The sequence below is a fragment of the Cygnus olor genome, chromosome 1 (genome assembly GCF_009769625.2).
Source record: "Cygnus olor isolate bCygOlo1 chromosome 1, bCygOlo1.pri.v2, whole genome shotgun sequence".
NCBI classification, from domain to species: Eukaryota; Metazoa; Chordata; class Aves; order Anseriformes; family Anatidae; genus Cygnus; species Cygnus olor.
In genome coordinates this window covers 154004841-154031798 of record NC_049169.1, presented here as the reverse complement: position 1 = coordinate 154031798, position 26958 = coordinate 154004841, and the positions used below count along the sequence as shown (strand labels likewise).

General features: G+C 43.3%; 1 protein-coding gene and 1 long non-coding RNA gene across 2 annotated transcripts; one reads left to right on the top strand and one right to left on the bottom strand.

The window, feature by feature from the left end:
- Window positions 1-11670: 11670 nt before the first annotated feature.
- On the bottom strand, window positions 11671-12700 carry LOC121063451 (2-oxoglutarate receptor 1-like). Its single transcript, XM_040543880.1, is given in 3 exon segments — window positions 11671-12038; window positions 12041-12250; window positions 12253-12700. Coding segments are annotated over 3 exon segments (1026 nt in total).
- A 2715-nt stretch (window positions 12701-15415) lies between these two features.
- Window positions 15416-25726, top strand: LOC121063444. Its single transcript, XR_005815982.1, has 3 exons — window positions 15416-15450; window positions 19584-19683; window positions 25569-25726. It is a non-coding gene; the product is annotated as an uncharacterized LOC121063444 (long non-coding RNA).
- The last annotated feature ends 1232 nt before the right edge of the window (window positions 25727-26958 follow it).

The window sequence follows — 26958 nt, the reverse complement described above, 5'->3', positions numbered from 1 at the left end:
GCTTTCACCCAGAGCTTTGGGGCCACTCCTGGGCTTTGGTCAGATCTCCTACTCCTACTCTTGAGATCTGCAGGACTTGAACAAACAAAGCACCAGGCTTATCTGCCATGCCTGGTCAGCTGGAGATCTCTGCCGTAAGCCGATGTATTCTATTTGTCTCCATCAGGGAAAAAGTTTCAGCTAAAACACCAGCACTTCAGCACACGTGAGTGTCATTCTGTCCTTTTGAAGACAAGAACAGTAGACCAGCTGTGCTGGTTTACATAGGCCAAATGCAAAAACCGTGGAGCACAGGAAAATCAGCATCATGTAACTCAGAAAGTTACACTTTGCTGCCGGTCTGCGGTGGGACTGGTTCCTGCTGGAGCAGAATCTTTGAAAGAAAGTACCTAGCAAATAGATGAGGGTGTGCACCTTGCTGTCTCAGCCCAAGCAGAGAGTTGGCAGAAAACAGTTCCCCCGCGTAACTTCACAAGCAAGCTCTGTGTGTACTCCATGGTACAGAATAATTATGCAGTGTATTTTTGTCATTGCTCTCAAAGCTGGCACTGCCTATTATAAATACTGTGAAGGTACCTATTAATGTTTGCCATAGTAGGGAGACAGCGAAGAAATCACAGCACCGTATGACAGATTTCACTTCTCAGGAAAAGTAAGAAATAGAAAATAAAAGACAATTAGAAGAAGCTCTGTGTGCTTGACCCTAACTTTTTTTCTTTCTTTTTTCTTTCTTTTTCAGAAGGCACTGTTTGATTGTTGTCATTAAAATGAATGATATAATATGCTGAAGGATATCAAAATCATGCCCTGCATATTCAGGCTGCTCGGGGTCAGGGGAAGTGTTGTAGCTACTATACTGCATTTTCCTAACATACAATCCTCCTGCTGCATATTGGCATGACTGATGGCCTGCTAGAACCTGACGAGGGAATTGCTAACGGGGCCTCTGCATCAGATTTTGCACATAATTTTCTAAGGAGGTGTAAACTGGTGTATTGCCACCATCTTTGGAGCCAAGTTAATTCACATCAGCAGAGCATCTGGCCCTGTAATCCACTGGCTTTCATGGCGCTGTCAGTGCAGCAAGCCAAGCGCAGACACCTCCCCTCTGCAGGATTATCTTTGTGCGTGCAGCGAGTTGCCTGTCTCTCCTGAAATCCTGTGTCCCGATTCAAAGGGGTTTTGCCTGCTGGCATTGCAGGATGTGGGGTGGAAGGAAACTCCTCAGGAGCCTGTCTGCTGCCCCAGATAAGGTTGTATCCTTGGCAGTCCCATCAGATGTTTTTTCCAACCTCTTCTCAAATCTTCTCTCTACCAAACCACTCCTGTGCCCACAGCACGTGTTGCCTCATGTCTGACATCTTCCCAAGCTAGTCCCAGTCAGGGGCATTCTGCTCTCCTGCTACAATTATGAAGGTTTCTGTCTTCTTTCCTCCAGTGCTGCTTCTTCTACATTGAACAAATCCCAGTCCCACAAACTTTTCCTTTTTTTTGGCTTTGCTGAACCTCTGTCCACCCCATCCCCTCCCTTCTTGAAGTGCAGAGTCAGACCATGTGCACCACCGCACAAGACGTTACCAAAGCAGAAGGGTTACTCGTCCTGTCCTGCACTCTATACTCTTATTTCTATATCCCACTCTGCTGTTTGCCCTTTTTGCAGCATATTGACTCATATTCAGCTTGTGATCTGCATAGACCTTCAATTCTTTACCGCAGTACTGCTGCCTAAGCAGATAGTCCTGATTTGTGCAGTTTTGGTTATTTTCCCACAAACATAAATTTTTCATTTGTCCTCACTGAATTGCATCCTGTTTTTTCAGACCATTTCTCCAATTTCTGTAAATTGCTTTGAATCGAATGCTGTACTCCAGCATGCCGGCAGTCATCTTGTCATCTGCATGCTTAAAGGGTATACTTTCTACTCCATTGCTCAAATCACTAGTGAATATAATAAGGGTGAGCTCACTGCATAATCTGGGCTTGGATGGAAATTTTTGTGATGCTAAACATCCTGGAGCTGGGCCTTGCACCTCTCCCCTAGAAACTCCCGACAGCGTTATTTATGTCTGGAGTAGCAGCTCAACCACAGAGCCCTGCAGCACAGGCTTTTGTGTAAAATCTGAGAGAAGCGGCAAATTATTATATTTTGTATCTCTTGTGTCCCCCCCATGCTGATGGAGCACTTCAGAGAGAAACCTGTTCTGCCCCATGAGAGGAGCTGGACCATGCTGGACTAAGCAGCTTCTGTGGCCAGCAGCCTTCTCCATCCCACCATTGTCATCTCTCCCATTCTCCATGTGGGACTGCTTCTCTGGCTGGGTAGCTATCCTGGATGCTGCCTACCTGCTTTATGTCAACATTTTTGACAGAGTCAAGACATTCACATGAAGCGTTTTGATTCTGTTGACTCAGCATTTCCTGAGGGCAAGGCATTCTGCTGGAAATTTTTTTATCATCTGAAATCAGAATGTCTGATTTCTTCCCAAATAAACTAAGTACAGAGAAGCCAGCCCTAATTCTGAGAGAAAATGGATCACTTATCTTGGACAGGGTAATTTTTTCCTAATTCTCACCCTCAATGGTTGGTGTGCACAGATAACCCTCACCATTAACATGGTAGCAGCTGGATTGAGCTGATGTCTCCTGGACAGCAAGGGTAAATTGCTGATGTCTTTGCAAGGCAGTAGAATACCACATGGGCTCTGAATGCAAGGGTGGGGGAAAATAAACTGTCTAATATAGAGGTCTGTGCAAGCAATGGAAAGAGGTTCAGCAGTGATACAGTTTATTATTTCTTCGAAGACCCGGTTCAGAAGCTGCTTAATGTGGCTTTTCTCCCTACAGTATCTCTGGCTCACAAAGCAGAAGTACAAAAACCTCCACGGTCCTAGGAGCAGAAAGGTTTAGAGTGGAAACTTGTGTGGAAGAGATGATACATTTCATCAACCACAGAAAGACAGCAACAAGTAGGACCTACTGTACAGCTGAAGCCAGACGTGTGGTTTAAGCTTTGTTAAACCAGTGGACCAGCCTTGAATTTCTGCAGGAGGCCTCAAAAACGAATACATAAAAGTGTCCAGACTAAAGGTCATCTCTTTGTATTACAATATTTTTTAGATAATGCAAGAAAAGGAAAATTTGTATAAAATTTAAAATCAAATGCTCCCCTGAGGCAAAAATGTGTTGAAAGAACACCTGCTGAGATCCATCTGGTCCTTACCAAAGTCACTTTCTTGACTCCCTGCAAGAGAAATTTGCTAGTTTCCACCCACTGGCACAGACTTTTGTAGAACAAAAACTTTTGCTTCAGTAATACATAACTTTTCCTTAGGAATGATGAAGAAGGAGATTTTTGCATGGGAACTACCTCACTTGAAGTAGTTCTCACAGTTATCACGGCAAGGACAGGTGGTAAGAGGCATTGATAACCTCAGAGTAGAGAAATCGGATCTCTTGAAATGGTCTAGTGGACACCAGATACAGCCCTGTGCTGAATTCCAGATACCTCTCCCTAGCCGTTGCTGGTATCAAGCAGAACTACCATCCAAACCTTACACCAAAAGTCAGACAGAGAATATATTTAACGTCGTTTGTCAGGACTGCATTTCAGGATTAATGCTTATTCCTCCCTCCCAATGATGTGCTGTGAAAACCTCGTTGCAATGGATTCACGTGTCTCAGTGCAGTGAAAACGCACGCTGCTGCCTGAAGGGCTCCTCTCCGTGGCTCATTAGGGCCACCAATGTAACCCATCTCCAGGCACACCTCCTATTTAGCTTTGATGTGATGACTGTGGAGACTACTGCCCGTAGTGCCACGTCTCTCCCAATTTCGTCAACCTGTTTGACCGGAGGGAGAGTCGTGGCCACCCATAAGACTGCGCCAGCAGGTGTGGCCCATCCAGAATGGAGGGGCAACACCCCTTGAATTCAAAAACCCGCATTTATTTGGGATGAGACATGAGAGTGCAGCTCTTGCAGTAGGAAACACCGCCATGCCTGTCCCAAGGTGACATTAATTCGGCCTCTAACATCGGGGAGATGAAAGTAATCCACATCCCAGTGTGAGAGCTGTCCCAGCCACAGGACCTTCAGGGAAGGAGGCCTTTTCTTGGTGCCTGTCCCCAGGAGCTCTGACTCTGCACCCAGAGGAAGCAGGGCTGGATTTGGGCCCCTCTGTTCAAACACCAGGCATTTTCTGGGAAAACGGGATGGCTAAACAAGTTACATTTAAGAAGTTCAAATCAAATAGCTGCTCAGCATTCACAAATGTCATTAAGCTCACCTAGGTGGTGCTTCTGGGTCTTATGCCATCTTTATAGATCTGGGACTAAATTAGAAAATAAACTCTGAATTAATTTGCTTTCCCTGGCTTGGGACATAGTGAATCAGTGTGAAAGCCTGCTTCAGAGGTGCAGGGTGTGCAGTGAGAAAGATCTGTTCTCAGTGCCCTTATCTTCGATGAAGACCCTGAGACCACCTGGGGAGAGATCTGCTCTTCTGGGGAGAGCAAGAAGAGAAAGATGTGCTGATGCCACACTTTCCCCTCCTGCAGCCAGCTTCAGAGAAGCCTGCCTGCCTGCATTTCAGTGGTGGAGAGATGTGTGAGGAGAAAAGACAAGCTGTTATTACCTGCAACTCTAGAGTGACCACTAATAAGGGAGAAAGAGAGAAATCCACCATTTGTTGTGTTTGGCTCGGCAGTCAGGAGGGGATGCATTCACTGCTGCCCTGAAGCGGATAAGCTAACTCCCTGTATTTATCCTTTCTAACAATTTGCTGTGCTTAAATGGTCCCTATCACTGCTTGTAAGATAACATCCATGGGGACAATATCAGCTGTATTTGATCTATGGTAATTTACATGTTTATAGCCACATAGCCACGCTAGCTGTACTTGATTTAAAAGTATAAGCCACAGATCGTGTTTCTTTGGAAAAAGCTGGAACAATGCTCCCACCTTGCTCTTGTGGATGGTATAAGCAGCATTTTGGTCTTCCTTTTTCTGTGCCCTGCTGCTTCTCCAGCCCAGACCTCCTTTTCCAAATCACACGCTGGTTTCCCGCATACTATTTTCTTTTTTTCCCCCCCCAAGGTGATCCTTTTACTAGAAATGTTTTGTCTACCCTGTAGTGGGAATTTGAATTATAGCACCAGCAGAGCCTTGCTGATGGAGGACAGGATGCTGGAGCCCCTAATGCAGACCCAGGAATTACTGCAGTAACTGGTTTTCATGGTGCATCCAGCACAATACGATGCCCCGTTCCTGTTCTCGCTGTTCCTCAGTGGAATTCAGGTTTACATTTTCGGAAAAAGCACAAGGGACATGTTTGGCAGGATTTTGTTCTGGTAGAGAGGGTTTTCACTGATATTTGTCAGCCACATACTTAGCTAGGATAAGTATTGTGGTATTAATCATATTGAGAGGTAATGAGAAGGGATATTTAGAAGATGTATGAAAAAGCTTCATCTTAACCCCATTTGCTCTTCTTCAAGAACAAGGAGAGTGCTGTCACCAGTATCTGAAGGCAGAACACAGCAGAGAGATGTGAATCAGGGTGTGCTGGGTAGGGTCCTGGACCCAGCTCTGCTCAGCTCTGGGCTGTGCTACCTGAACCCATGTGCTCTCCTGGCATCAGTGCATGCACAGGTGAGCGGTGGGACCCTGCTCCCTGGGTGAAGGCAGCTCAATATTTATGCTGTTTATCACCGACTTTTGCACCAAGGGGCAAAAAACTTCCTGGCCTGTGGTGTGACGTGCACATGTCACTGTGAAAGGGTCCCCTATACTGCTGCTAATGTTTCACGTTAACCCTCAAATTAAGACCTCCTTGATACAAACTGGTGAATGGGATGAAACACAGCTAACTACTGGCTCCTGGCTGAGATCACACACATTGGTAGCCAAATACTTCTGGTGAGCTAGATTCCCAAAACCTTCTCTGAGGGAAAACAGAAGTGAGGGAAGCTCCTTTCACAGATGCAGAGTGCGGCACTTAGGGTGAACTGGGGGCCGAGTAGCAGATGCTAGTCTAACTTAGCTCTTATTCCTGACATGCCACAACTGAGCAATCAAGACTCCTTTAAAACCTTACCCTAAGCCTTTAATGCACTTTGTAAAAGCTCTGGGCTGGGAACTGATCTCTTCACTGCCTGGCTGCTAATTTGCTTTGTGACCAGAGGTGAGTTGCTTTAACTCCACTGTGCCTCAGTTTCATCACCTGTAAAATCGGGGTGATGTATAAATCTCAGTGCAGCTTACTAACAGACAAGTAAGTGTGAGAAAACTCCTGTGGGCAGCTGCTGCTGCCTTGTCTGTTGAGATAACTTCCTATTGCTAAAAAGCCTTATGAAGCAAAGGGAAAAGGGAACTTTCAAAAAGATTTATTGCTTTAAATTGTTGCACAGTATATTTGTATCTCTCTATCTCCTAGGTCTTCTTTATTATTGCTGAGACCATAAACAATTGGACCAGCCTGGTTCACTCAGTGGAAAATTGCCCCTTCGGGACCATTTGGGGCTGGAAATAAATCCACCCATAACACTTCCCTGCTTTGTGCCAAACCACCTCCTTCTTGCCCAGCTTAGTTTACCGATATAGCCCCAGTACAGGATGTGTAAGTGCTGTTTGTCAAGGTACCTTGGATGCCCTTTGAAGGCCCTCGCGAGGTGTTTTTGAGCCCTGTCAGCTGCAGGTCCAGGGCATCACTTTGCATGGTGGTGAAAAGACATGAAAGACTCTGAAAAGAGGGGGAAAGTGTGAGTATATCACGGGGTGCTCTTGTGGTAATAACAAAATATGTCGCCACAGGTCCACCTGCAAAGGTTGGGTTTTACTTGTAAAAGCAGAGAGCCTCACTGTTACTGAAGCTTCCAGACAATCACCTCTCTTTTGGTTTAGATATCAGTGATACCATCCATTGTGGGAGCAGAGAAACCGAGGAGAGATCTTAGGAGATAAAATACCTTTTAGTTCAAATACCTTCTACAATTCTAGAAATGATGAACCAAATATACTCTGCATTATACTTGCCTGCAGCAACCCAGAAAAATCATGTTCCCTCTGTGTGTTTTAAAAAATTAGCATTTGAGTTTTAAATTTTATTTTGGGAAGACAGTCAGCACAGTGTTTACTGACTTTCCTTCTTCTCCCTCTGGGTCCCAGAGTACAGCTCTGACTTTAAGCAGGAATGCATTTTTTCTCCTGCGTTAGAAGTTGTCTCACTGGCTCTGCTCTCTACTACAGCACACAAGAGTCTTGAGCACCAAGAAAGATATATTAGTTAAAAACACTGATCTTTTCCAGTCACCAGTCAGATAAAAAGCATTGCAATACACCTTCTTTAGGGCAAACTTCTGTTCCTCCTAGACTTAACTGTGTGGCCATTGCATCAAGGTGGCATTTGCTGGCGCCACTAAATGCCTCTACTTTCACAAGGAAAGAAGGAAAGATAAGGGAACAGAACAAGCATTTTTTTTACATCTCTTCTCATATTCTGCTGGCAGGGAAAGGCAAATGCATTTTGGGGCTGGTAGCAACTGAATACAATCTCTTGTTTGTGGTTTCAAAGTTTAGGTTCAGTCAACCTGCATTGTCAGAGTACAAAACAGTGACAGAAGGAAGCAGTCATTCCAAGTTTATTCTGCCAGCTTAGCCTCATCAGCAAAATGACAACATCTGTCTGAGGTCTAAATGACGCAGTGGTGGGGCTGGCACTACCCTCCCTTCACAGGGTGGATCGCTGCTGTATAGTTAAACTGTACAGCTAACATCACAGCAGCCCAACTGCACATACCATTACATGGGGATAAAACAGCAGCCTTGTCTCACATCAACATCCAACACAGACCTTGCAATAGTCAACCATTATCAAGTTACGGTAGCTTTTCGCTCTACTAGCTGTTAACCAGGTTATTCATTCTGATAACATATGCAGTATACTCTACCCTCTTTTTAGGCATTCAGTCAGACACAGAGCACTGGAATTGCTTGAAAAGCAGCTGGATTAAGACACAGACATGTTTTGCAAGTTATTGTTTTGTTGTTTGTTATAGAATGTTCCAGTCAGTATTTTTTCTATCTTGGAGGTCTGAGTATGAGCTGAGTTTAAGTTTTGCTTCCACTTCTTACGGGAACACAATATGTGGGCAGAAAAGGCAAAAATGCTGTTTGCCTTTCCTGGCAATTAATGGTAGAAAATTACTCTGCTTCAGTCTCTGACACTAAATGAGTCACTGTGAAGAATAAGGTTTGACATGTCTACAAAAGCAGTCAGCAATTCCATAACTTCTTCGTTAGCATCATCAGAGCTGACATCTCTTTGAGAGGTGTGAACCTAGTTTACCTTGCAAAGTTTCTTTTTTGGACTCTGCAGTCCCAGGCAGAGGGTAGCTGGCTGGCATGTACTTGAGTTGACATGACTGTCTTTGCAGACAAACATGCTACAGATTTCTAACAGAAAACCTGGTTACTGGAGCATAACTATACCGTGAATTAGCATGCAATAGCATATTAATTTATGTAGCTTTGTGTCACACTGCATACAGAGTTTGGAAAGTGTCTCCTGTTTACTGCAATTGAAGCACTTATCCTTGTTTCAGCAGTAAACTTACAGCTACTAAAATTAGAAGCTATTGAGATCTCATCCTCCACAGTAAGCAAAATGAATGAGTCACATGAGATAATGATCTCTCAGTCCCACAGAGCACCTGAGCAGACCTTGAATTTACTAAAAATGCCTGCACTAAGGTTGAGCTTTTGTCCTTTTTTAAATTCAGCCAAGGTAATGGAGCCAAGCTGCTCTCCTAGTGGATATTATTGCCCCACCGATGAACCATGGCTCCCAGGAGCATTCCCTAATCTGCTTCAGCACTTTAAAATCAGGTAGTTTAGCCCAAATTGAATGAAGAGAGGCAGTGGGTGAGCAGGTGTGACAGGTAAAAGGCAACCAACTTAAAGCAACGTTAAGGAAAGAGATGAGGAGGAGGTGGAGAAGCAGCTCCTCTCCAAGCCACTGAAACTGGAGGACTGTCATTCTTGTTGCTGGCAGAGATGAAAAGCCTTGAACACTTCCATTTCACACTTTTTACCTTTAGCCACCCTGTTTTATGTTGTATGTGTAATTTTACTTAAAATCTTCTGTCCGTGTGTGATAAGCTCAGCTTGGGCTTGAGAAGGAAGAGCTTCTGAGAACAAAAACAAAAAATACAATAATGGTCCTTGCTTGGAGATGAATAAAGATATTTTTAACCCATTTAGAGGCCTTCAGATGTGTATGTGTAGTAGCAGACACATCTTGTGCTTTCACTTATGTGAAAGAGAAGAGAAGTTATGCAGTGTGTTTGTACTTTTTGTCCATGCTGGAGAGGTAGGATGTAACCGAATCTATGTCAAAAAAGACTTATCTCATGTGAATCATCTTGTGTATTTATGTAAGCTGTGGTTTTGAATCAGACATGCATGTGGTGAAACCAGGTAGGCTTGACCGTGAATGATCACCACCTAGTGGCAACCTGTAAAAATCAGACTGACAACATTTCCGAGTAGGGAAAGGACAATCCATAACAGAAAACATGTCAAAAGGCCTGTTGCACTGTTTCTAAAAGATGTATCTGATGGTCGTGTCTTTACCAAATCAAGTGTTTAAATATCCACAAGGCATGTAAAAACATTACAATGCCATTTTTTTGACCTACTTACATGTGGTACCCACACAGCGCTGCCTGTGTGCAGGGCTGCCTGTAGGGAATGGTACTAACCCACGGTGGGTACCAGGCTTTGCCAGGGAGTGTGGTGGCTGCTGCTGGCCAGACCACATGCCCCAGGCTCCCCCATGCCATGGCAAGGTTGTGGGACAACCTTCAGTGCCAGGGATGTCCCCTGGCTTGACTTGTTTCCCTAGCACTGATGCTACCAGTAATGTATGCCTAATTGCAGAGCTTAGAGACCAAAAGGGACATCCAGAGGTCAGGTGGTTTTGTGTTCCTCTTGCTAAATGCCTTGATAGCCTGATCCTTCAGACACCTGGCAGCACAGGCTCCTTTTGTCCTTTCTAGCTCTTCATCAACCTCCCCCAAGAGAAAGCCCTTCCTGATATTCCCCCCTGGGATTGTTTTCAGACCATTTTGTTTTTCTGTCCAGTTCCTTTCCTCTTTGGTCATTCCTCTCGGTGCCCTACCATGCGCCGCTCATCTGGTCTTCCCTGAAGGGCAGCCTCCAAGGCCAGACACAGTGCTCCAGCTGAGAGGTTAACAATGCTGAGGAGGGCGTAAGGGCTGCTTCACATGTCTTGCACGTTATATTCTTATTTATGCATCCCAGCATGGCATCTGCCTCTTTTAGAACAGAAAAACAGCAAAACACTGTCAGCCCACTGAAACTGTCAGCTCCTGGGATTCTCTGCAACAGTTGGACTTTCTCTACCAAACCGTTACCTAAATAGGTTTTACTCCTTTTTCTGTTTGTACAATTCATTATTTCTACTTAAATGCAGTACATTGCACCTGTCACTGCCTTGTAGCGCTTTTCCAGACCATAGTTGCAATTTGTCAACATAATTTTGTCCGCTCAGCTTCATGTCATCTGCAAATATGATAAACAGACCTTATTTCATCATCCAACTTGCTAATGAAAACACTAAATATCCCTAAACCTAGGACAGACTGGTCAAATCCCCACCAAGTGGCTCCCTCTACTTTGATAGTAAACCACTCTGAGCACAGCTCTGTAACCAGCAAAAGTAGTTACTAATATCCTCTAGACTGTTTTCCTTAGCTTGCACAGAGGAGTATCACCTCAGACAATGTCAAAACTCTTTCTGGAGTCAAGATTTATGGCACGTTTCTTTTCCTAATGTATTGTAGTAGGAAATCAGAGTAATATGGTTTTGTACATACCTGATAGACTCATACTGGCTGGTAGTCAAATGTACTCATCTTCTGTAGACTTATCATCTGATCGTTTGTTCTAGTATTATTCTGAGGTGGATATTAACATGACCGAGTTTTTTTTTTTTTAGTTCCTTGTTCCTCCATTTCTCCATATATGTGTCTCCTTGTATATCTTTTCTTATATTCACCATGTTTCCTCCTTTGGTACTTCTCTCTCATCCTTCCCTGGGCCAACTGAGATTTTGCAATTCAGTTCTTCAGTGGCCCGTGCTGAAGTTCATCAGGTCCATCAAATTTGAAAACATATGATTATCTAGGTGCTTTCTAACTATGTAATTCAGTGGTTTCAACAACCGTGACAATTCGCTGCATCTCACTCCAACTCTAATAAACAAAGCAAACACCACATCAGTGACGGCACTGACATCAATGGAAGTTGTTCTCTTGTCCAAACTAAGCTCCCATGTTTCTCTAACCAGCCACAAAGCCTGAAGCAAGAGAATCCTGCATTTCCCAAATAACTATAGAAACAGTCCTGTGGGGTAATTTAAAATTCTACCTTTGAGGAGTCTTAAGATCTTTTCACTCCCTTTTCTCTGGTTGCTAAGAGAGGTAAGTATCAACCTGCTCCTGAGACACCTTTTTTTTGGCAAGCACTCTACTGCAGAGGGAATGAGAAGCCAGCTGCAATTCTCACTGCCTTATCAGCACACCTGCCTATGCAGGGCATTACGGCACCAAAGCAATCCCAGGTTTGCTGGAATTCTCACCAAGGGACTCTTTCATAACCTTAAATTGATTTCCGACTTGTTCGTGTAATTGTTGCTCCTGGGCCGCTGGATGTATTTGCTCCACTTGCACCTTGAGAGGGAGAGGATGGCCTGCTGGAAGGCACCTCCGATCATGATGTAAAGGAGAAGGTTACCACATGTGTTGAGTGCAGCCAGTGGCCGGGAGATGATATAGGCGGCGTGGATTTGCTTCTCCACGTGGCAGTTGGTTGTACACAACCGCAGTTCAAGCCGAGCTATCCGAAAAACATGGAAGGGGAGGAAGCACACGTAGAAGACCACCAAGAGGACGATGGTGAGTCTGCGAGCCTTCTGTTTGTAGCCAGTCTGTGCCTGGAGCCCGGTGGCCAAGGTGCAATAATGAACACATAGCACAGAGTCACCGTCAGCAGCGGCAAGAAGAAGGCTAGGCTGGTCAGCAGCCAGTTATACCACCGGATTGTGCCCAGGTTTTCAGAGCTGGTGAGGTCAAGGCATAAGGACCTGTTTTCTTCCTCTTTAGAGGAGATCAAGAAGTTGACGGGGCTCACAGCTGCCAGTGAGATCATCCAAATGGCTGCACAAGCCACGCTGTCCAACGCTTCCTTTGGACGTGGAAGAACTTCATCGGGTGGACAATCACCATGTAGCGGAAGATGCTGAAGCATGTGAGGAAGAGGATGCTGCTGTACAGGTTGAAGTGGAAGCCAAAGCGGATGAACTTGCACATGAATTCACCAAAGATCCAGTGCTCCCCGCTGGCGTAGTAGTGTATGAGGAAGGGGAGGCTGGTTAGGTACAGCAGGTCCGTGAGTGCCAGGTTCATCATGATGATGGTGCTGCTCTTCCAAGGCCTCATCTTGAAGCTGTAAACACAGATGGCAATGACATTTCCTGGGAAGCCCACCAGGAAGATGATGCTGTACATAATGGGGAGGTACAAAGTCTTCAGACTAGCTTCCACATCAGTGCAGTTGGGAAAATCACCTTTAGTGGGCTGCCAGGAGGTAGGGATGGCTATATTTTCACCCGTTGTGTTCATGTTTTTTTCTTAATGCTTAAAGAAGAGAGAAATGGTTAGTGTTCACTGATGGATAATACCCTCTACCAGCCTGTTAAAACCAACAAATAGCCAGGTCTTTCCTTTCAAGTTGCCATCACTGCCACTGTTTAAGCACCTTTATTGAATATAGAATGGTCTTGCTTCTTTGGTGAGAAATGATCTTTATATATAGGCCTTTTATTCCTTGTTATTTAGAGATAGATAAAATTTTGATTTTAAAATATGTATTCTCAGGGTAGGCTCTGCAAAAGCACAATATAACTATAGTGTAAGGGACTCCCAGCACCACAGTGTGTGACTTGTGTTCCCCAGTACACTCAGTTCAACTTCTGTTCTTATTTGGGGTCAAGTGCAGCAGAAGGAAAGACTGCTTGTGGTGCGCCACTGACCAGAAGTATAGAGAGGAATGTCCAGAATGTTACTGCTCCATAAAAGCTATTCACATCCTTGCTAATTAACTGGAAAACAGAGCAGATGTTGAAATGTTTGCGTATTCTTTTTGACTCTGTAGTTAGGTAACGTTTTTCTTTCCACTTCTTGAAAATAACTGATACAGAAATATTTCTTTTTATTATTATTATTATTATTATTATTTCATTAACAAGATTAATATCTCAAAGAAATTGCAATATTCTTAGGCTTTTCATTAACTGCTATGTCTATTCCTAAAAAAAACAATTAAAAAAAAAAATAAATGGTGTGTTTCTTAGACGGTAGTCTTAGTATTTTTCTGAAACATCAGAATAAACACATCCAACCTTGCAAAGCAGCCATTCTCAAGATACATTCTGGGACCTGTGCAGGATTCAAGGGATGTAACGATAGTCCAGTACATATTATCAGTCCAGTAGAAAATACAGGGCCACTGAAGCACCTAGGAAATAACTGCTAATACTGTGCCCAGTAAATGTACTTGTGTGAATGCCTGTTTTCTTGTAAAGCTGTTTAGATGGGAGAAAATTGAATAAATCTTTACTGTAATTATTTCCTGAGGTAGTCAACCTCTTACGGATGGTGCCCATTCTAAATTACTGTGGCTTTTGTCTATTAAAAGGATCCTACTTAATCATAACTTCCATTTCTGGTTCCACTCTGAATTTTCTTTATGTGACTTCTACCCTCATTCATTTGTGAGATCTCACAGAGACAGATTGCAGGATTTTAATTCAAATTTGTGTGGAACATTTGGTTCAAATGTATTTAAAATTCTTTAAAAACTGAAGCTGGGGCTTGAGGAGATGCATGCCGAACATTGGCATTTGTTTATAAAGAACAAAGCAGCTTCAAACCTCCTTTCATGGCAGGGGATAGTGCAGGGGAAGGTTTGGGTAAATTTGTGGCTCAAATTCAGGTTTGCAGCAATTTCCACGCTAGTGCTTTCCAGGCTGGCATCCCAGTCCCATCCAGCCATGTGAGAAGAACAAGACAGCCTGAGCAAAGCCAGTGCTGTCTGTGAGCCCCTGTTACACCCTGAGTAGAGAGATGCACTTTGTGTAGGGGAAGGCGAGGGTGATGTGTAAAAGAAAGCCAGTTAGAAGAAATGCAGTGACACCATTGTCCCCAAACCAGCCTGAAGCTGGTATGGCTAATGTTTTACCAGATTAGCAGTAAAGGCCCCATCCCGCAGCAGCAGCAGGCTGTGGCGTGCTGTCTCCCCAGGAAGCATGAGCCCTGTCCACCATGCGGTGTTTACAGTGCACAGCTATTAACCGAGCTGAAGGGCATGGCCGGGTGCTGCTCCCTGCAACATTCAACATTGTGCTTTCTTTGTGGATTTGTAGGATTAACATTTTGTCAGCAGCTTTTTCCCCTGCCTACCAGTGTGCTGCTGCTGCAAATGCATAGGGACCGTAGAGCAAATACCTACGACCACCAAAGGGCACAATCGCAGCACTCAGCTGCTGCAGTCCCTAATGACCACTTTCCCAGAAGTTTTCAGAGCCATCCCTTTCGCTATGGCTGAGGTATCTGACAGGAAAAGGTTTGGGTCACAGTCCAGGCCACCCCCAGGCTGGCTAGGGACACCCAAGGTGGGGACAAATATTACAAGAAAAGCACTGCAGGAGATCATTTCCGAACTGTGCTGAGATTACGCCCAGCACAACAGGTTGCTAGTGACCAGTGAGAGGAGACAGTGAGTCTTTGCTGTTGGCCTTATTGTTTCGCTGTCTGAATTACAAATAGAATTTAGACAAAACTTAAATCTAATTAAGCAGCAGTTTGTGCTGTGGCAGATTTTATCACACTAAGTAATTGGCTGTAATGGGACTTCTGCAGCCTAAGCTGAGGGCAAATGATATATGCTGTAGACACATAATGAACTTTAAATAAATTATCCAAGAGCAGAACTCAAAATAAAAGGGAACTAGATTATTGAAATAGAAACTCTCTCAGTCTTAACAGTGGAGCCACTGCTCCATTACATAGTACTCTTTACTGTAACCAATTGATTGGAGTCACTTTAAAAAATGTTGTGATTGCATGTCTTTAATTGCAGTCACGTATAAGGGAAACTTGTCTGCTCCTGCATTGTGATAATTTAATTAGAGCCTGCTGGAAATAAAAGCCAAATGGCTGCAGCCATGGCAAAGTAACCTAATGCCTGTAATTGGACTATATTTCACACAGATGTGTTGCTGAATAAATTAAATAGGATTTGGCTCACACTGATTGATTCTTCTACCGGCTGGGATATAAAAGTCACAAATTACATATTTAAGGATGAAGATGTGAGTCCTCCTTCCCTTAGTCTGTATAATTCAGTGAGGAATCTCCATATGGAAAGAGTATGTGGATTTTACTTGAGCTTTGGATGCATTCCAGATAAGTTTAGTTTGTTCCATGCTTTCATCACCCTCTAACCCTTTGCTTGTCTCCCCCTGCTCTGCCCTCTGTCCAAGTTCACACTTTTAAATCAAAATACATGTTTTACCTGTAAATCCTTGGTACGATCTCTTCTTCTCTTCGTAGCCGGATCCTTAAATATCCTACTCCAGCTGGCAGAGAATGCCTGTAAATGCATCGGTCTGGTGCAGTGGGGCTGACTGCAGGGCTGCAGTAAATCCCCCTGGCTAAGGGGTGGGTTGTGGGGAGGCTCTGCCTCCGTTACCAGGTCTCTGCTGGGTGAAGGTAGCATGGGCAGCTCTGACCCCTCACGCCTATTTGCAGGCTGGCTGTCACGTCCCCATGTCGACTGTCCTCTGCTGCCTGCACAGGATGCGGGGAGCCTATGATCACATCAGCTGGGACTGCCTGTAACCTGTCTGGTGTGGCTGGAGCGGTTTGTTTCGGGTGCTTCCAGACCTCTTGGAGGGAGGCAGTCTGGGTGGAGAGAAGGAACGTCACTGCTAAGCCCACATGAAGGAGTACCTGCTCCCCTGGTCCCAGAATAGGGGAGGTGGAAGGTGTGGGGGGAGAAGGAGTGAGAGCAGGGGGTTGAGCTGGCAGGAGCTGCCCTGCAGAGGTTTTGGTGGATGCTGAGAGCAGAACCAAGCCCTAGCCTTTCAAAAAGGGTGAAGCTGCCCTTGCTCCCCAAACCGGGAGCTCAGTGGGATCAGCTGCCTCTCCTGCAGGGAGGGACCTGAGAGATGGCAGGGATTCTACAAGCTGGCCACAAGCAGGATCTTGCAGCTGGGAGAGGTGTCCAAGACCACATGCAGTTGCTCCAGGTGTGCTTGTGGGGGCAACCCAGCTGGAGGAGGGCTTTGCTGGAGAAAGGGATTGCAGGACTGGCAGACAACTGTCCTGCCAGAACCATGCCACAGGGGTAATAGACATTTCTGCTGGCAGGACTTGTCCAGAGGGTTGTCAGAGGAATGAAGAAGCCTAGGAAGGAAGTCAAAGTCTCATATTGTTTGCAAAAATACCCGGCCTGCTGTGAGATCTGGAGCATTTTAAAGGTCCCAACTATCCAGGCAATAAAGCAGAAGAAAGATATGTATTTCTTTTAACATAGTGGCCAACCCTCAAGAAGGGGCTAGCAGAAATATCCTCTTACTTTCAAGAGGGAGGAAGAGCAAAGACAACTTCTAGGGCACCCAAGGACAAATGTTTTACTTCCCTTCCACGTTGAACTGCAAGGAACATGGGCTTGCCCAGAAGTGCCAGGTTAATTACAGTGTGGGAGGAGATGGTTAATGATTTTATGGGATGACTTAGCTTTCTGGTGTGGTGCTACCTGAGACTATGACATTTCCTGCAGAGTCAGTATTTACACATTTTGCTTGGTCTCTTTCCCCTTCCTTTACAATTGTTTTTGTTACTTGGGATAATTGGGCTCCATTGACTGTCATCTTGTTTCAAAGCAGTGATCATTGCTCTAGTTTCAAGTTTCTCTCTCTCTCTTTTTCCCTTTCCATGAAGAAGAAAACACTTTCAAAAGCCTAAGCATTCCAGATTTGATTTTGAATTAAATATTTGCAAACTTATGTGAACAGGTAGGAAAGTTATTATCTTGAGAGGGAAGTGTTTAGATGAGACTGAAAAGAACTTGAATGTTTTTCAACACTGAGCTTAATTTCAGATCTGGAAGCATTGCTCATTTGAAGCTATTATTTACTTTCTCATGATGATAAGAGATGTGAACTTGGAAGCACAAGCAATTATGTACTGCATAATGTAATGGTGAATCAGGGCTCAAATTACTTAGCAAATACTACATTTTGAATGGTTGCATAATTGTCCTGTTTCTTTACTTTTATACAATGCTTTCAGTATATGATATCTTCACATGAATGACTTTCAACTTACTGGTCATACATATCTTGTTCTACATTATTCTTTCTAGTGTAAGTCTGGCCACATCAGTCCTGAATGTGGATGTTAATTTTGGATTCCTAAAAACAAACGTTCAGAAATAAACTGTCAGCTTTCAACATATCTCTAAATAATAGTTGGTGTGAACCACCATTGTTCCTCTATTATAGAAAGAGTTGAAACCACTTTTTACTATATAACTAGCTGCTCCATGGTACTAATTTCGTTACTATACATCATGAAAACTATTCTGCAAAATGCAAATATGCCCTTTGCAAAGGGCACATGGGGACTCAGGGAGACACTAGGGGCATGCAGCTGAATGTTCCCAGGAATGCTGTCTGTACCCCCACACATACAGATAAAGGACTTTCAGTGCTTTATAAGTATATCTATATATGTATTTTAATTTATATAATAGGTAAAGGAAGTCAAGTTCATTGCTCAGTATTTTTATTTTTTTTAATTAATTGTTTGATATTTTGATTTTTGATATTTTGTCTGTTCTTGTATGGTATATTTGAGTAAGAGTGGGAATTGCTGTAGCATTACATTTCAAACTATATTCAACTAGATCATTTCTTGAATACTGTGTTTCAAGCTTAGTGTTTGTACTTCAGAGAGATTTTGAAAAATTGTGAGGAGCTGGAAAAGAGCTTTGGGAATGAGTGGGAGATGTGGCATATCTAGAGAGACTTTTGAGGCTTTAGGGATTTGCTCTGGTTGGTTTATTCAAAAGCAGGTTTAAACAGGAATGGATGACAGCCATGCTTACATCCATGGGAAGAGACTCCTGGCATCAGCATAGCTACAGCAGTGCCAATCCAGGCTGACAGCAAAGCACAAGTATTTCTTCGTGAGGGTGGGTAGCTACTAAAACAAATCCTCTTAGTAATATGGTAGATTCTTCAACTATTATAATTTTTAAATCAACACCGAGAGTTTTTTGCATAATATTGGTACAGTCGCAGAGCAGGGTGAGATGATACCATCATGCAAATTCATGGGAGAGTTTCATAGGTTTCAGAGGACAGAATAAACTCTAGAAAACTCAATTTGATTCTTGTATATACCCATTGCCGTGAGTTTTTGCTCAGAATTCCCAGTAACTTCTGTTTGGCAATGTGGGTGTTTGCTTGTTTCTTTTTTGTTGATTTTTGTTTATTTGTTCATTTTTAATAAAAGGCAATCTCGATTTGGAGAGAGAAGGAAATCCTCTTATTCTTTTGATAGATTGTTCTAAAGATGGATCATGCCTACAGCTGAAATCAAGTGCTTAGATTTTTATGACTCTCTCTAGCTTCTGCTTTCAGACGTTTACCTTTATGCCTATCTCTGCTACAAGAAGTAGGCCATTTAGCAATGGCTGCATTGTTTTTGTTAAAGGATATAAACACTGCAATCCAATCACTTTTCATATATCTTCCTTATTAGATAGCTTTAGATCATCCCACCATACACCTGAGCTTCTCCAGCCTATTCTCTTTTTTTTTTTTTTCACATCAGTTTTGTTAGGTAGAACATGAGGTCCTCTGGCCTCCATCTGCATTCAGGACAATGTGGTTGGAGCCATGTCTCTGCCTGTGGTACCAGACTTCCAGAAATCCCAGGCATTCCTGGTGTGCAAGCACAAGTCAGCTCTACCCAAGCTACCCCATAGGATACTGCAGAGGGGTGCCGGAGGTGGCCTCTTCTGCTCTCTTGACCCCACAAGCCCTGGTGTGCTCCTGCAGCAGTCAGGAAATCATGTTTTGAGGGCCCTCTGTCCCTTCATCCACTGATCTCACACATATTTCTTCTTTCTATGACTAGAGCGCCAAGTGGTGACTGTAGGCATCCTGCTGGAGGGAGGGAGGAAAGGAGAGACAATCATTGTATGCCTGTCCTCTCAAAAATCCCAGAAATGAAGAAAATCTTTCTGTCCAATGCCAAGGCGGAAAGACAGGAATGTAAATAGCTGTCCTGTGTTAGGAAACCACTGCCAAGGGTGAGAAAGGCAGAGGGAAGACAGATCACAATGAATGGAGTGAAAGGATCAAAAAAATTATTCTGCCGCTGCATCAGCAACAGCGAGGAATGAATTATTCTGCCCACTTTTATCTTACAGAGCAGTGAAATCATGTAGCATTGCAACCCCTGTCATGCAATGCCAGTGAGGAAAGGCCCCATAACATAGGCCTTGTCAAAGTATCTCTCCTGCTTTTCAGGTATGTATGCTGAGCTACATTGTCTTCATCTTGCATCCAAAATATGTCATGGTGAAATAGCTTAAGGTGATCCAGTCATCATCCATTGCCTCCTACTCCCATAAAATATCAGGGATCACCCTGCTGTCTCTCCCAGGAAAATCTAATTGTTTCTCTGTGAAGTTTTTCTTAAATTTAGTTAGCTTGGATCCTTTCCTTAAATTAAGGTGTTCTTTAGCATATATTTTTACATGAGTTTCACATGATCCAATGTACAATTTCCCTACATACAGTTATGAACCATTTTTATCTGGTTATAAGAATTTTAAATTACTTTGAAATAACCATGGTTATTTATTTAGGGGGGGGTGGGGCAGGGTGTCCTTATATCTAATAAGATTTCACAGATGTTATTTAACTATCTTTGCCAGGTTTCAGACTGACTGAGAGGGAAACTTTCAGAAGTGTTATGAACGTCAATAGGGGTTGGTTAGTAATTGCCCTTGATTCCTCTAATAAATCTCTTCTCCTGGCTTCACTGCCTGCATGCTTCCTTCCTCCTGTGTTGTCCCCCTCTGTCTCTTTTTCCAACAAAAAAGTTTTCATACTTTCATTGGAGACATTTTAAAGGCCTTCCACTAAAATGTGTTCATTGATTTTGTCATCAAGGTGATTTAAAAACACGCCCAACACACTTGTAAATTTTCGTTCACACCCACAGCTTTTTCCTTGGGAAAAAACTTTCCTTTTCCTTTGGCTCCGCATAAAATTCCCAGATTTCATCTCTCTTGTAAAAGCTCTGCTGCAAGCTGCTCTCTGGCAACTTTTGCCACTACAGCACCTACACCACTCATTCTTCTGGCCATTCATTCCCCTTTCATCCTCTGAATACTTCCCTCCTGCACTCAGTGGAACACCAGACTGCCAAAATTTGATGCCACCGCCTCTGTTTTTCTCTTGGTATGACATGTTTCCCCCCGCGGGAGAAGTGGTGTGCCTGCAGCACATAGCAGGGCAGATGGATGCATGCTGGATGGATCCACACCCTTCCTGGGCATAGCAGCTTTGTAAGCCAGGCATGTACACCAAAAATGTATGCCCCTTCTCAAACAATTTTCCCGTGTGTTTTGTAACTGTTTGCTGGAGTGAAAATAAATAAAATGCCAGAAATACCTGTGGAAGCTTGCACGACAGGATGAGTAATTGGTACATTAGTCTTTGGTATGTTTTATTTGTAGCACTTTTTCTTTATTTAAGTTCAGTGGGATTGTAGTGCTATGGCAAATTAGGCGACTACTGCAGAACGTATTTCAGGGATGGGTTATCTCATATATCCCACTTGGGCACTGAGTGTGTCTTAACTAAAAGTTCATGCTTCTGAGTTTAATTCTCTTCTTTCATTTCAGTTTTCAAGAGTTTGATTTTTATTTTTTTTTCAACCCATGTCTGGTATAGCATTGAGGAATTCCCTCTCCTTCATTGTTTGTGCTACACCCTGCTGAGGATTTCTCTTATCTTTCAGGGTGGGTGTTACTGGCAGATCATTCTGCAGCTCACTGCAGTTATTTCCTCATTACCCTTCCCTTTAATGGGTTGTGGTGTGAGTTGCTTGGTAGTTAGGGAAGCACCCTGCTGCTTTTCTTTAGCTGCAGAAGTCTTGTTTAGGCAAAACAAGACCAGGGCAAGAAGGAGAGGGTGGTGGCCAGTAGAGGGGCAGGGAACTGAGGCATGGAGCTGGCTGGGAAGTGAGGAAGATGAGGCTCAGGAAGCCCACATAATCTCATGCTGTGTGAGACTAGCTCCAGGAAGGAGGGCAATATTGCTATGGATCACATTTGCCCTTATGTCCTCTGGCAGGAGGACAGGAATGAAACTCTTGCATATGATGCACTTGTCCAGCACAGAAACCAATTACCCAAACATCAAACATGCTAAGCAAAGAGCAAATGTTGGTAAAGGTCTAGGTGTGGTGGTCACCTCTTGTCAAGCATTTCTTAGTGCCTGAGTCAGTGTGCTGGCATCTGCAGATTGCATGCTTGGCTGGCCCGCGGGCATGCTGCTGGTGTTCACAAAGGGCTGTGTTTTCCTTTATTCCCTCTGTTGCTGACTTCTTGCAGTTTAAAACCAAAAATGTCATCCAGTCAAACTCCGTGGGAAGAAGAATTTGCAGAGCACAGTGAGAGAATATAACGAGAAACCTTTTCTCCTTAAAGACAGACAGGCACTAGAGAGTCTGCCCTGCAAGGATGTGCAGGTGCCATCCTTGGACATTTTCAAGTCACGGCTTGACACAGCTCTGAGCAACCTGGCCAGAAATCAGTGCTGACCCTTCTCTGGGCAGGGAATTGCACTAGAGACCTTCTGAAGTCCCTTCCAACGTGATGGATTCTAGAATCTTACGATCCTATGAAGACTGCAAGCTGTAAAAATCAAGGGTAAGATCAAAGACCCAAAACTTCAAGAGCAAGCAGTTTCTTGTTGCAAGGAAGACAAATCACAATACAGCAAAACTATTCTAGACCTTAGCCAACCCTTTTCCACAGCTAGGGAGCCCTGTTTACCAACCAGGCTCGTCTGTACAATCCTTATTTGCCAGGAGTCATCATGACTGCAGAGAAGAAGTTATGTGAAATTGCTTAATTCTTCAGTTTTATCAGTTCTCAAGATAGTGCAGACCTTTATAGTCCTTTTTTATACTTAGGACTTAGACATGTATGGCTGCGTACATACATGCATACTTGGATACCCCTACTATTCACATGCGGAACTCAGCCTGGATTTTAACAGAAATTTGTGTCAAGAAATTATTCATTTGACTTTGTGGTTTGAAACATTTTTCTAATGTTTCATTTAATTTCTGATAAACTTTTATCAAGCTTCTGTTCACCAAGAATGCTTTCTTTGAGGCCTGCATTTTCGTATTGCATTGTGGCACAAGGCTAGGAGCACACAAATGTCCTGGTGGGGGAGCTTTGAGACCTGTGTTCACAGATTAGGTCATATTCTGTCTTCAGTACCAAAATGCCTCACTGTGCAAATTGTGTTTTTGACTTGAGCTTGATTTCTCAGCCCAGTTTCCCACCCTCTGTGGACTCCTTCTCAAAATGAAGGAGGATTGGGCTGGCTGGTTATGTATCCCCAGCTCCAGAGAGCTTCTGCCTTCTTGCTTTGTTGATTTTGAGTTGCTAGAAGTGTTCTTTATACATAAATCTCCTAACTTTGGTACTAACAGCTCCAGATGTCATTTCTGTTCAACAATCTGAAGTGTGGGTGATTTATTGATATTTACTAAAATACTGACTGTCACTCGTTGTAATTGGCAATGTGGACTGAAGACCTGAGAGCAGAAATGTAGAGTCTACTTGCACTCATCCTTAAAAACCAGGAGGTGGTCAGTGGGACACCTGTACATCAGCTCTGCTCTTCGTGATGAACAGCAGATGTCACTCTTGCCTAACATATAGAGATCTGTTTCTCCTCTGGAAGAAAGAATCCTTTATGAAAGTGTGTATGGGGAGGGAAAAAAGAAAAAGTGCCTGCTGCTCATAAAGCTGAAACCTTTAGCTGCACCTGAAAGCTTTATTTTCAGGTAAGAAGATATCTACATAGAAAACCCTATGGTTTTCTGTTGTACTCACACTTTGTTCTGAATCTCTAAAGAAAGGTATATTCATGTGGGTCTTTTGTTGTTGTTACACTTTTTTATTTATTATTTTCCTTGAGCACAATCTTTGAAATGTGTGTTTGGGGACTGTTGAGTTGTGCAGAACCACAATTATTCTTCTTGCCGTCTTGATGCAGAAGCCAGTGAGAACTTGATAAATTTGGGTACTGCAAGGCTGGAGGAGAAATTCTTTGCCATCCCTGTTACGAAGAGCAAGTCAAAACTGCCCTGCTATCTTTGACAGTGTATTGTCTTGCAATGAAAGGTTGCCAGCCTGGGCTGTGAGGGCAAATTCCACACTCCTCTCTGCTCAGGAGCTCTCAAGACTCACCTGGCAGCTGTGCAACTACTTATTGCACTTATCTCCCAAGCACCAAGGTCTGTAGCTTTTTAAAAGCTACAGAGGAATTCATACTACAGTCGTGTGTGTTGCTATGCCTGACTTATTTTTGAATAACTTGTTCAGAGCCCCCTTTAGTGTACTGGGAGACTAAACCTGTGCCCAGACAGGAGTAAAATGCCTGTAAAGTTGTAAACTATGTGAGCACGTGTGCTATTTGTCTTTTTTCCTTTTTTTTTTTTTTTCCTAAGTGAGTACAAACTATATTCCCTGAACAAAAATATCAGATGCTCTCACAGGGGACACAGCTCTTGGTGTACCTCACAGAAAATAACACTTTTTAGAGATGTGTGGAAATCACAGTAACAGCTGACATCTGATGGAGTTTGGGCTGGTGGTCTCTTACAAAAATCATGCTCTCCTAAATAGTGACCATTTTTAAAGACTTTTCACATAGCATAAGGGATTTTCCCAGGAAAAAAAAAAAAGGACAAAAAATGTTTTGATATACCAGCTATGTACATTCTTCCAGTTGTGTCTGGGTCCCTAGAAGCTCAGTTGAACTGTACAGGACCAGAAGGTGTTTACAGAAAGAGAAACCATTTTTATTATTATTATTATTAATGTCTGCTGAGGATATACAATTTCAAGAATGAGGCAGAATGGGGGAGTTACACAACTGGGACATCACTTGAGGGAGATACTGAAGGCAAGACATTTCACTATTGCACATCTGGCACATACTGAATCCCACCCTGTACCCACTCTGAGGTCTCTGTTGATTTCAGTCAAGCGTTAAATGCTTGTTTTTAAAAGGATCTTTGAAAATATAAGATTAATCACGTTGGCAGCATTATTAATGATCATAGTGAAGAGGATGTAAGGATGTATGTCAGTTTGGCAGTTCTGTAATTTCTCCAGAGGAATTCAATGCACAGCTTCTTTCATAACAGCAAGTCGCATCCACCCCAGAGGTTCTACAAGAAGACAGTAGTGCATCAGGAGAAAATAAATTGTTGGCAAGTGTACAAGTCTAATTAAACCAAGAGGCTCGAGTAACACAAAGGGAAACCTCATGGATCCATCCACTTATGTTATTTGGGAATTTTATTTGGCTGAAAACTATTATGTGAAAATAAGAAGCTGTCACAGGTGACACACAGTAAACAACAGCCTACAGTGCACTATAGGGGTTTATTTAAGAACCAGCAAGATGACAGGTTAGCCCTATGTGATTATCTGAGGCACCCACTTCTTTGCTGCCCCGGGTGCTATGGTCACAAGGTCTCACCATCCCTTCCTAGCAGGGAGGTCATTGATGGCCCAGGACGGCCAGCACAAAGTCAGGCTGGTTGCTCGGTCTCTTCTCCTGAGCAAAAAGTGATAGCACAAGAGGAAATGGCCTCAAGTTGTGCTGGGGAGGTTTAGGTTGGATATTAGGAAAACTTTCTTCACTGTGTTGTGAGGTATTGGAACAGGCTGCCTGGGGAAGTAGTTGAGTCACCATCCCTGGAGGTCTTCAAAAAATGTGTAGATGTAGTGCTTAGTGACATGGTTTAATGGTGGGCTTGGCATTGTTACGTTAACAGTTGGTCTTTGCAGGCATGCTTTGGATCAAACATCTGATTATAAAACATCATCCCAGGCTTTTCCTTTATATTTCTTATTTTGTGAAGTATTTTACGTTACACTGTGTAATGCCTCTATAAACACCATCCAGTAATATTTATCATGCCAGAGGGTAATATTCCTGACAAACGCATGCTCCCTTTTAGGATGTTAATATAGAGCATAAAGGAGCTCCTCAGACTATTGCAAATTCCTTGGCCCTGCCATCTCCCATTTACAATGACTTTCCACTCCACAGCAGTTCACAGTAAGAACATCTGTCCTTACTTTCAGGATGCTCCAGTGAAGCTCATCCTCAGCTGCTGAATGGCTGAGGTACATGACTTTTCCTGAGAGGAGATGGGACACTGCAGGCCCTTCCATCACCCCTGGAAAAGCTCCTACCATTAACCTGCTGAAGACCTGGTTCTAGTATCACCAGCTCCATCCCAGAACAGGCACTTCTTGTCTTCACTTCGCCTTCAGCACTGAACACAGAAAACAGATTAAACATCATCAAAACCCAAACAACAACAAAAAAACAGCCAAACAAAAAATTCACCATTAATAAAAATATATTAACATACAAATAAAATAGATGATATATAATGTAATGAATTATTATATAAAATAATGATGTGGTTAAAATTAATATATAGTATAATTAATTAATACATAAGATACATTAATAAAACATATTTTAAAAACTTTCTAACAAGATCAGTCCCTTGAACAGAAAAAAAGTAAATGTTATAGCACCAAAAGCCCCCACCAAAAGCTGTCCTGCTCTTGCTAGCTTTTACCCAATGGCTGATGCAGCAGAGTTACACATCCCAAGGAAGAGTTATATTCATTTCCCCCAGCTATCTGAACCATATTTGAAACCACACTGCTCAGGGCAGACGTTAATCTGCAGAACGTGGGATTTTCTAAGGTTGGCTGTTTGTCAGTCTCTCCCATGGCACAGCTCCATGTTGTTAAAAAGTCTTTGGGAAACCAAACAAGAATGATTGCAGCTGCTCGCTTGGGAGGTCTGGCTGCTCACCTGGGAACAGGGGTAATCGAGTCTTTTCCTTGCTCCACTGGATGCCCAATTACTCGAGGTCAAGGACCATCAGCAAACGGTTTGAGAGCATTTCCCTTGCTCAGTTCTCTGTACCTAATTACAAGGTTGGCAAAGTATGCTCCCGAGGTGCAGGATATTCAGGTTTAAAACCCAGAAGTTAAACCCAGCTTCCCCACTTCCCAAGGGAGAGCCACCAAGACAGGGGCTGGCGAAAAATTATCCACAGGTTTTATGAACACAGCCCCCAGTTCCACCCCTGGTCCTGACTGCAGACAGAAGAACAGGGCAAAATTGGTTTGGGTTTGGGAATAACAAACCCACTATTTTTGTTAACTGTTTTCTCAGAAAATATTACCCAAATCTAGAAATAATAATTCACATCATATCTTCATTCCTTGCAAGAACCTCAAAGAGAAAGCTTCCCAAACTGTAAATGTGGGCATTAAAGTCACTGCTGAAAAGAGTCTTTTCCCCCCTCTCATTGCAGCTGTCTGTGCTCCTACAGATATGAATGTGGATGCTTACCCTTATGTTTGTCATCAGTCTTGCCCTACCTGCTGTCATCTACACACGTCTGCTCTGTACCTTGCTGGGAGAGTGACAGCTGAAGGAGAAGTA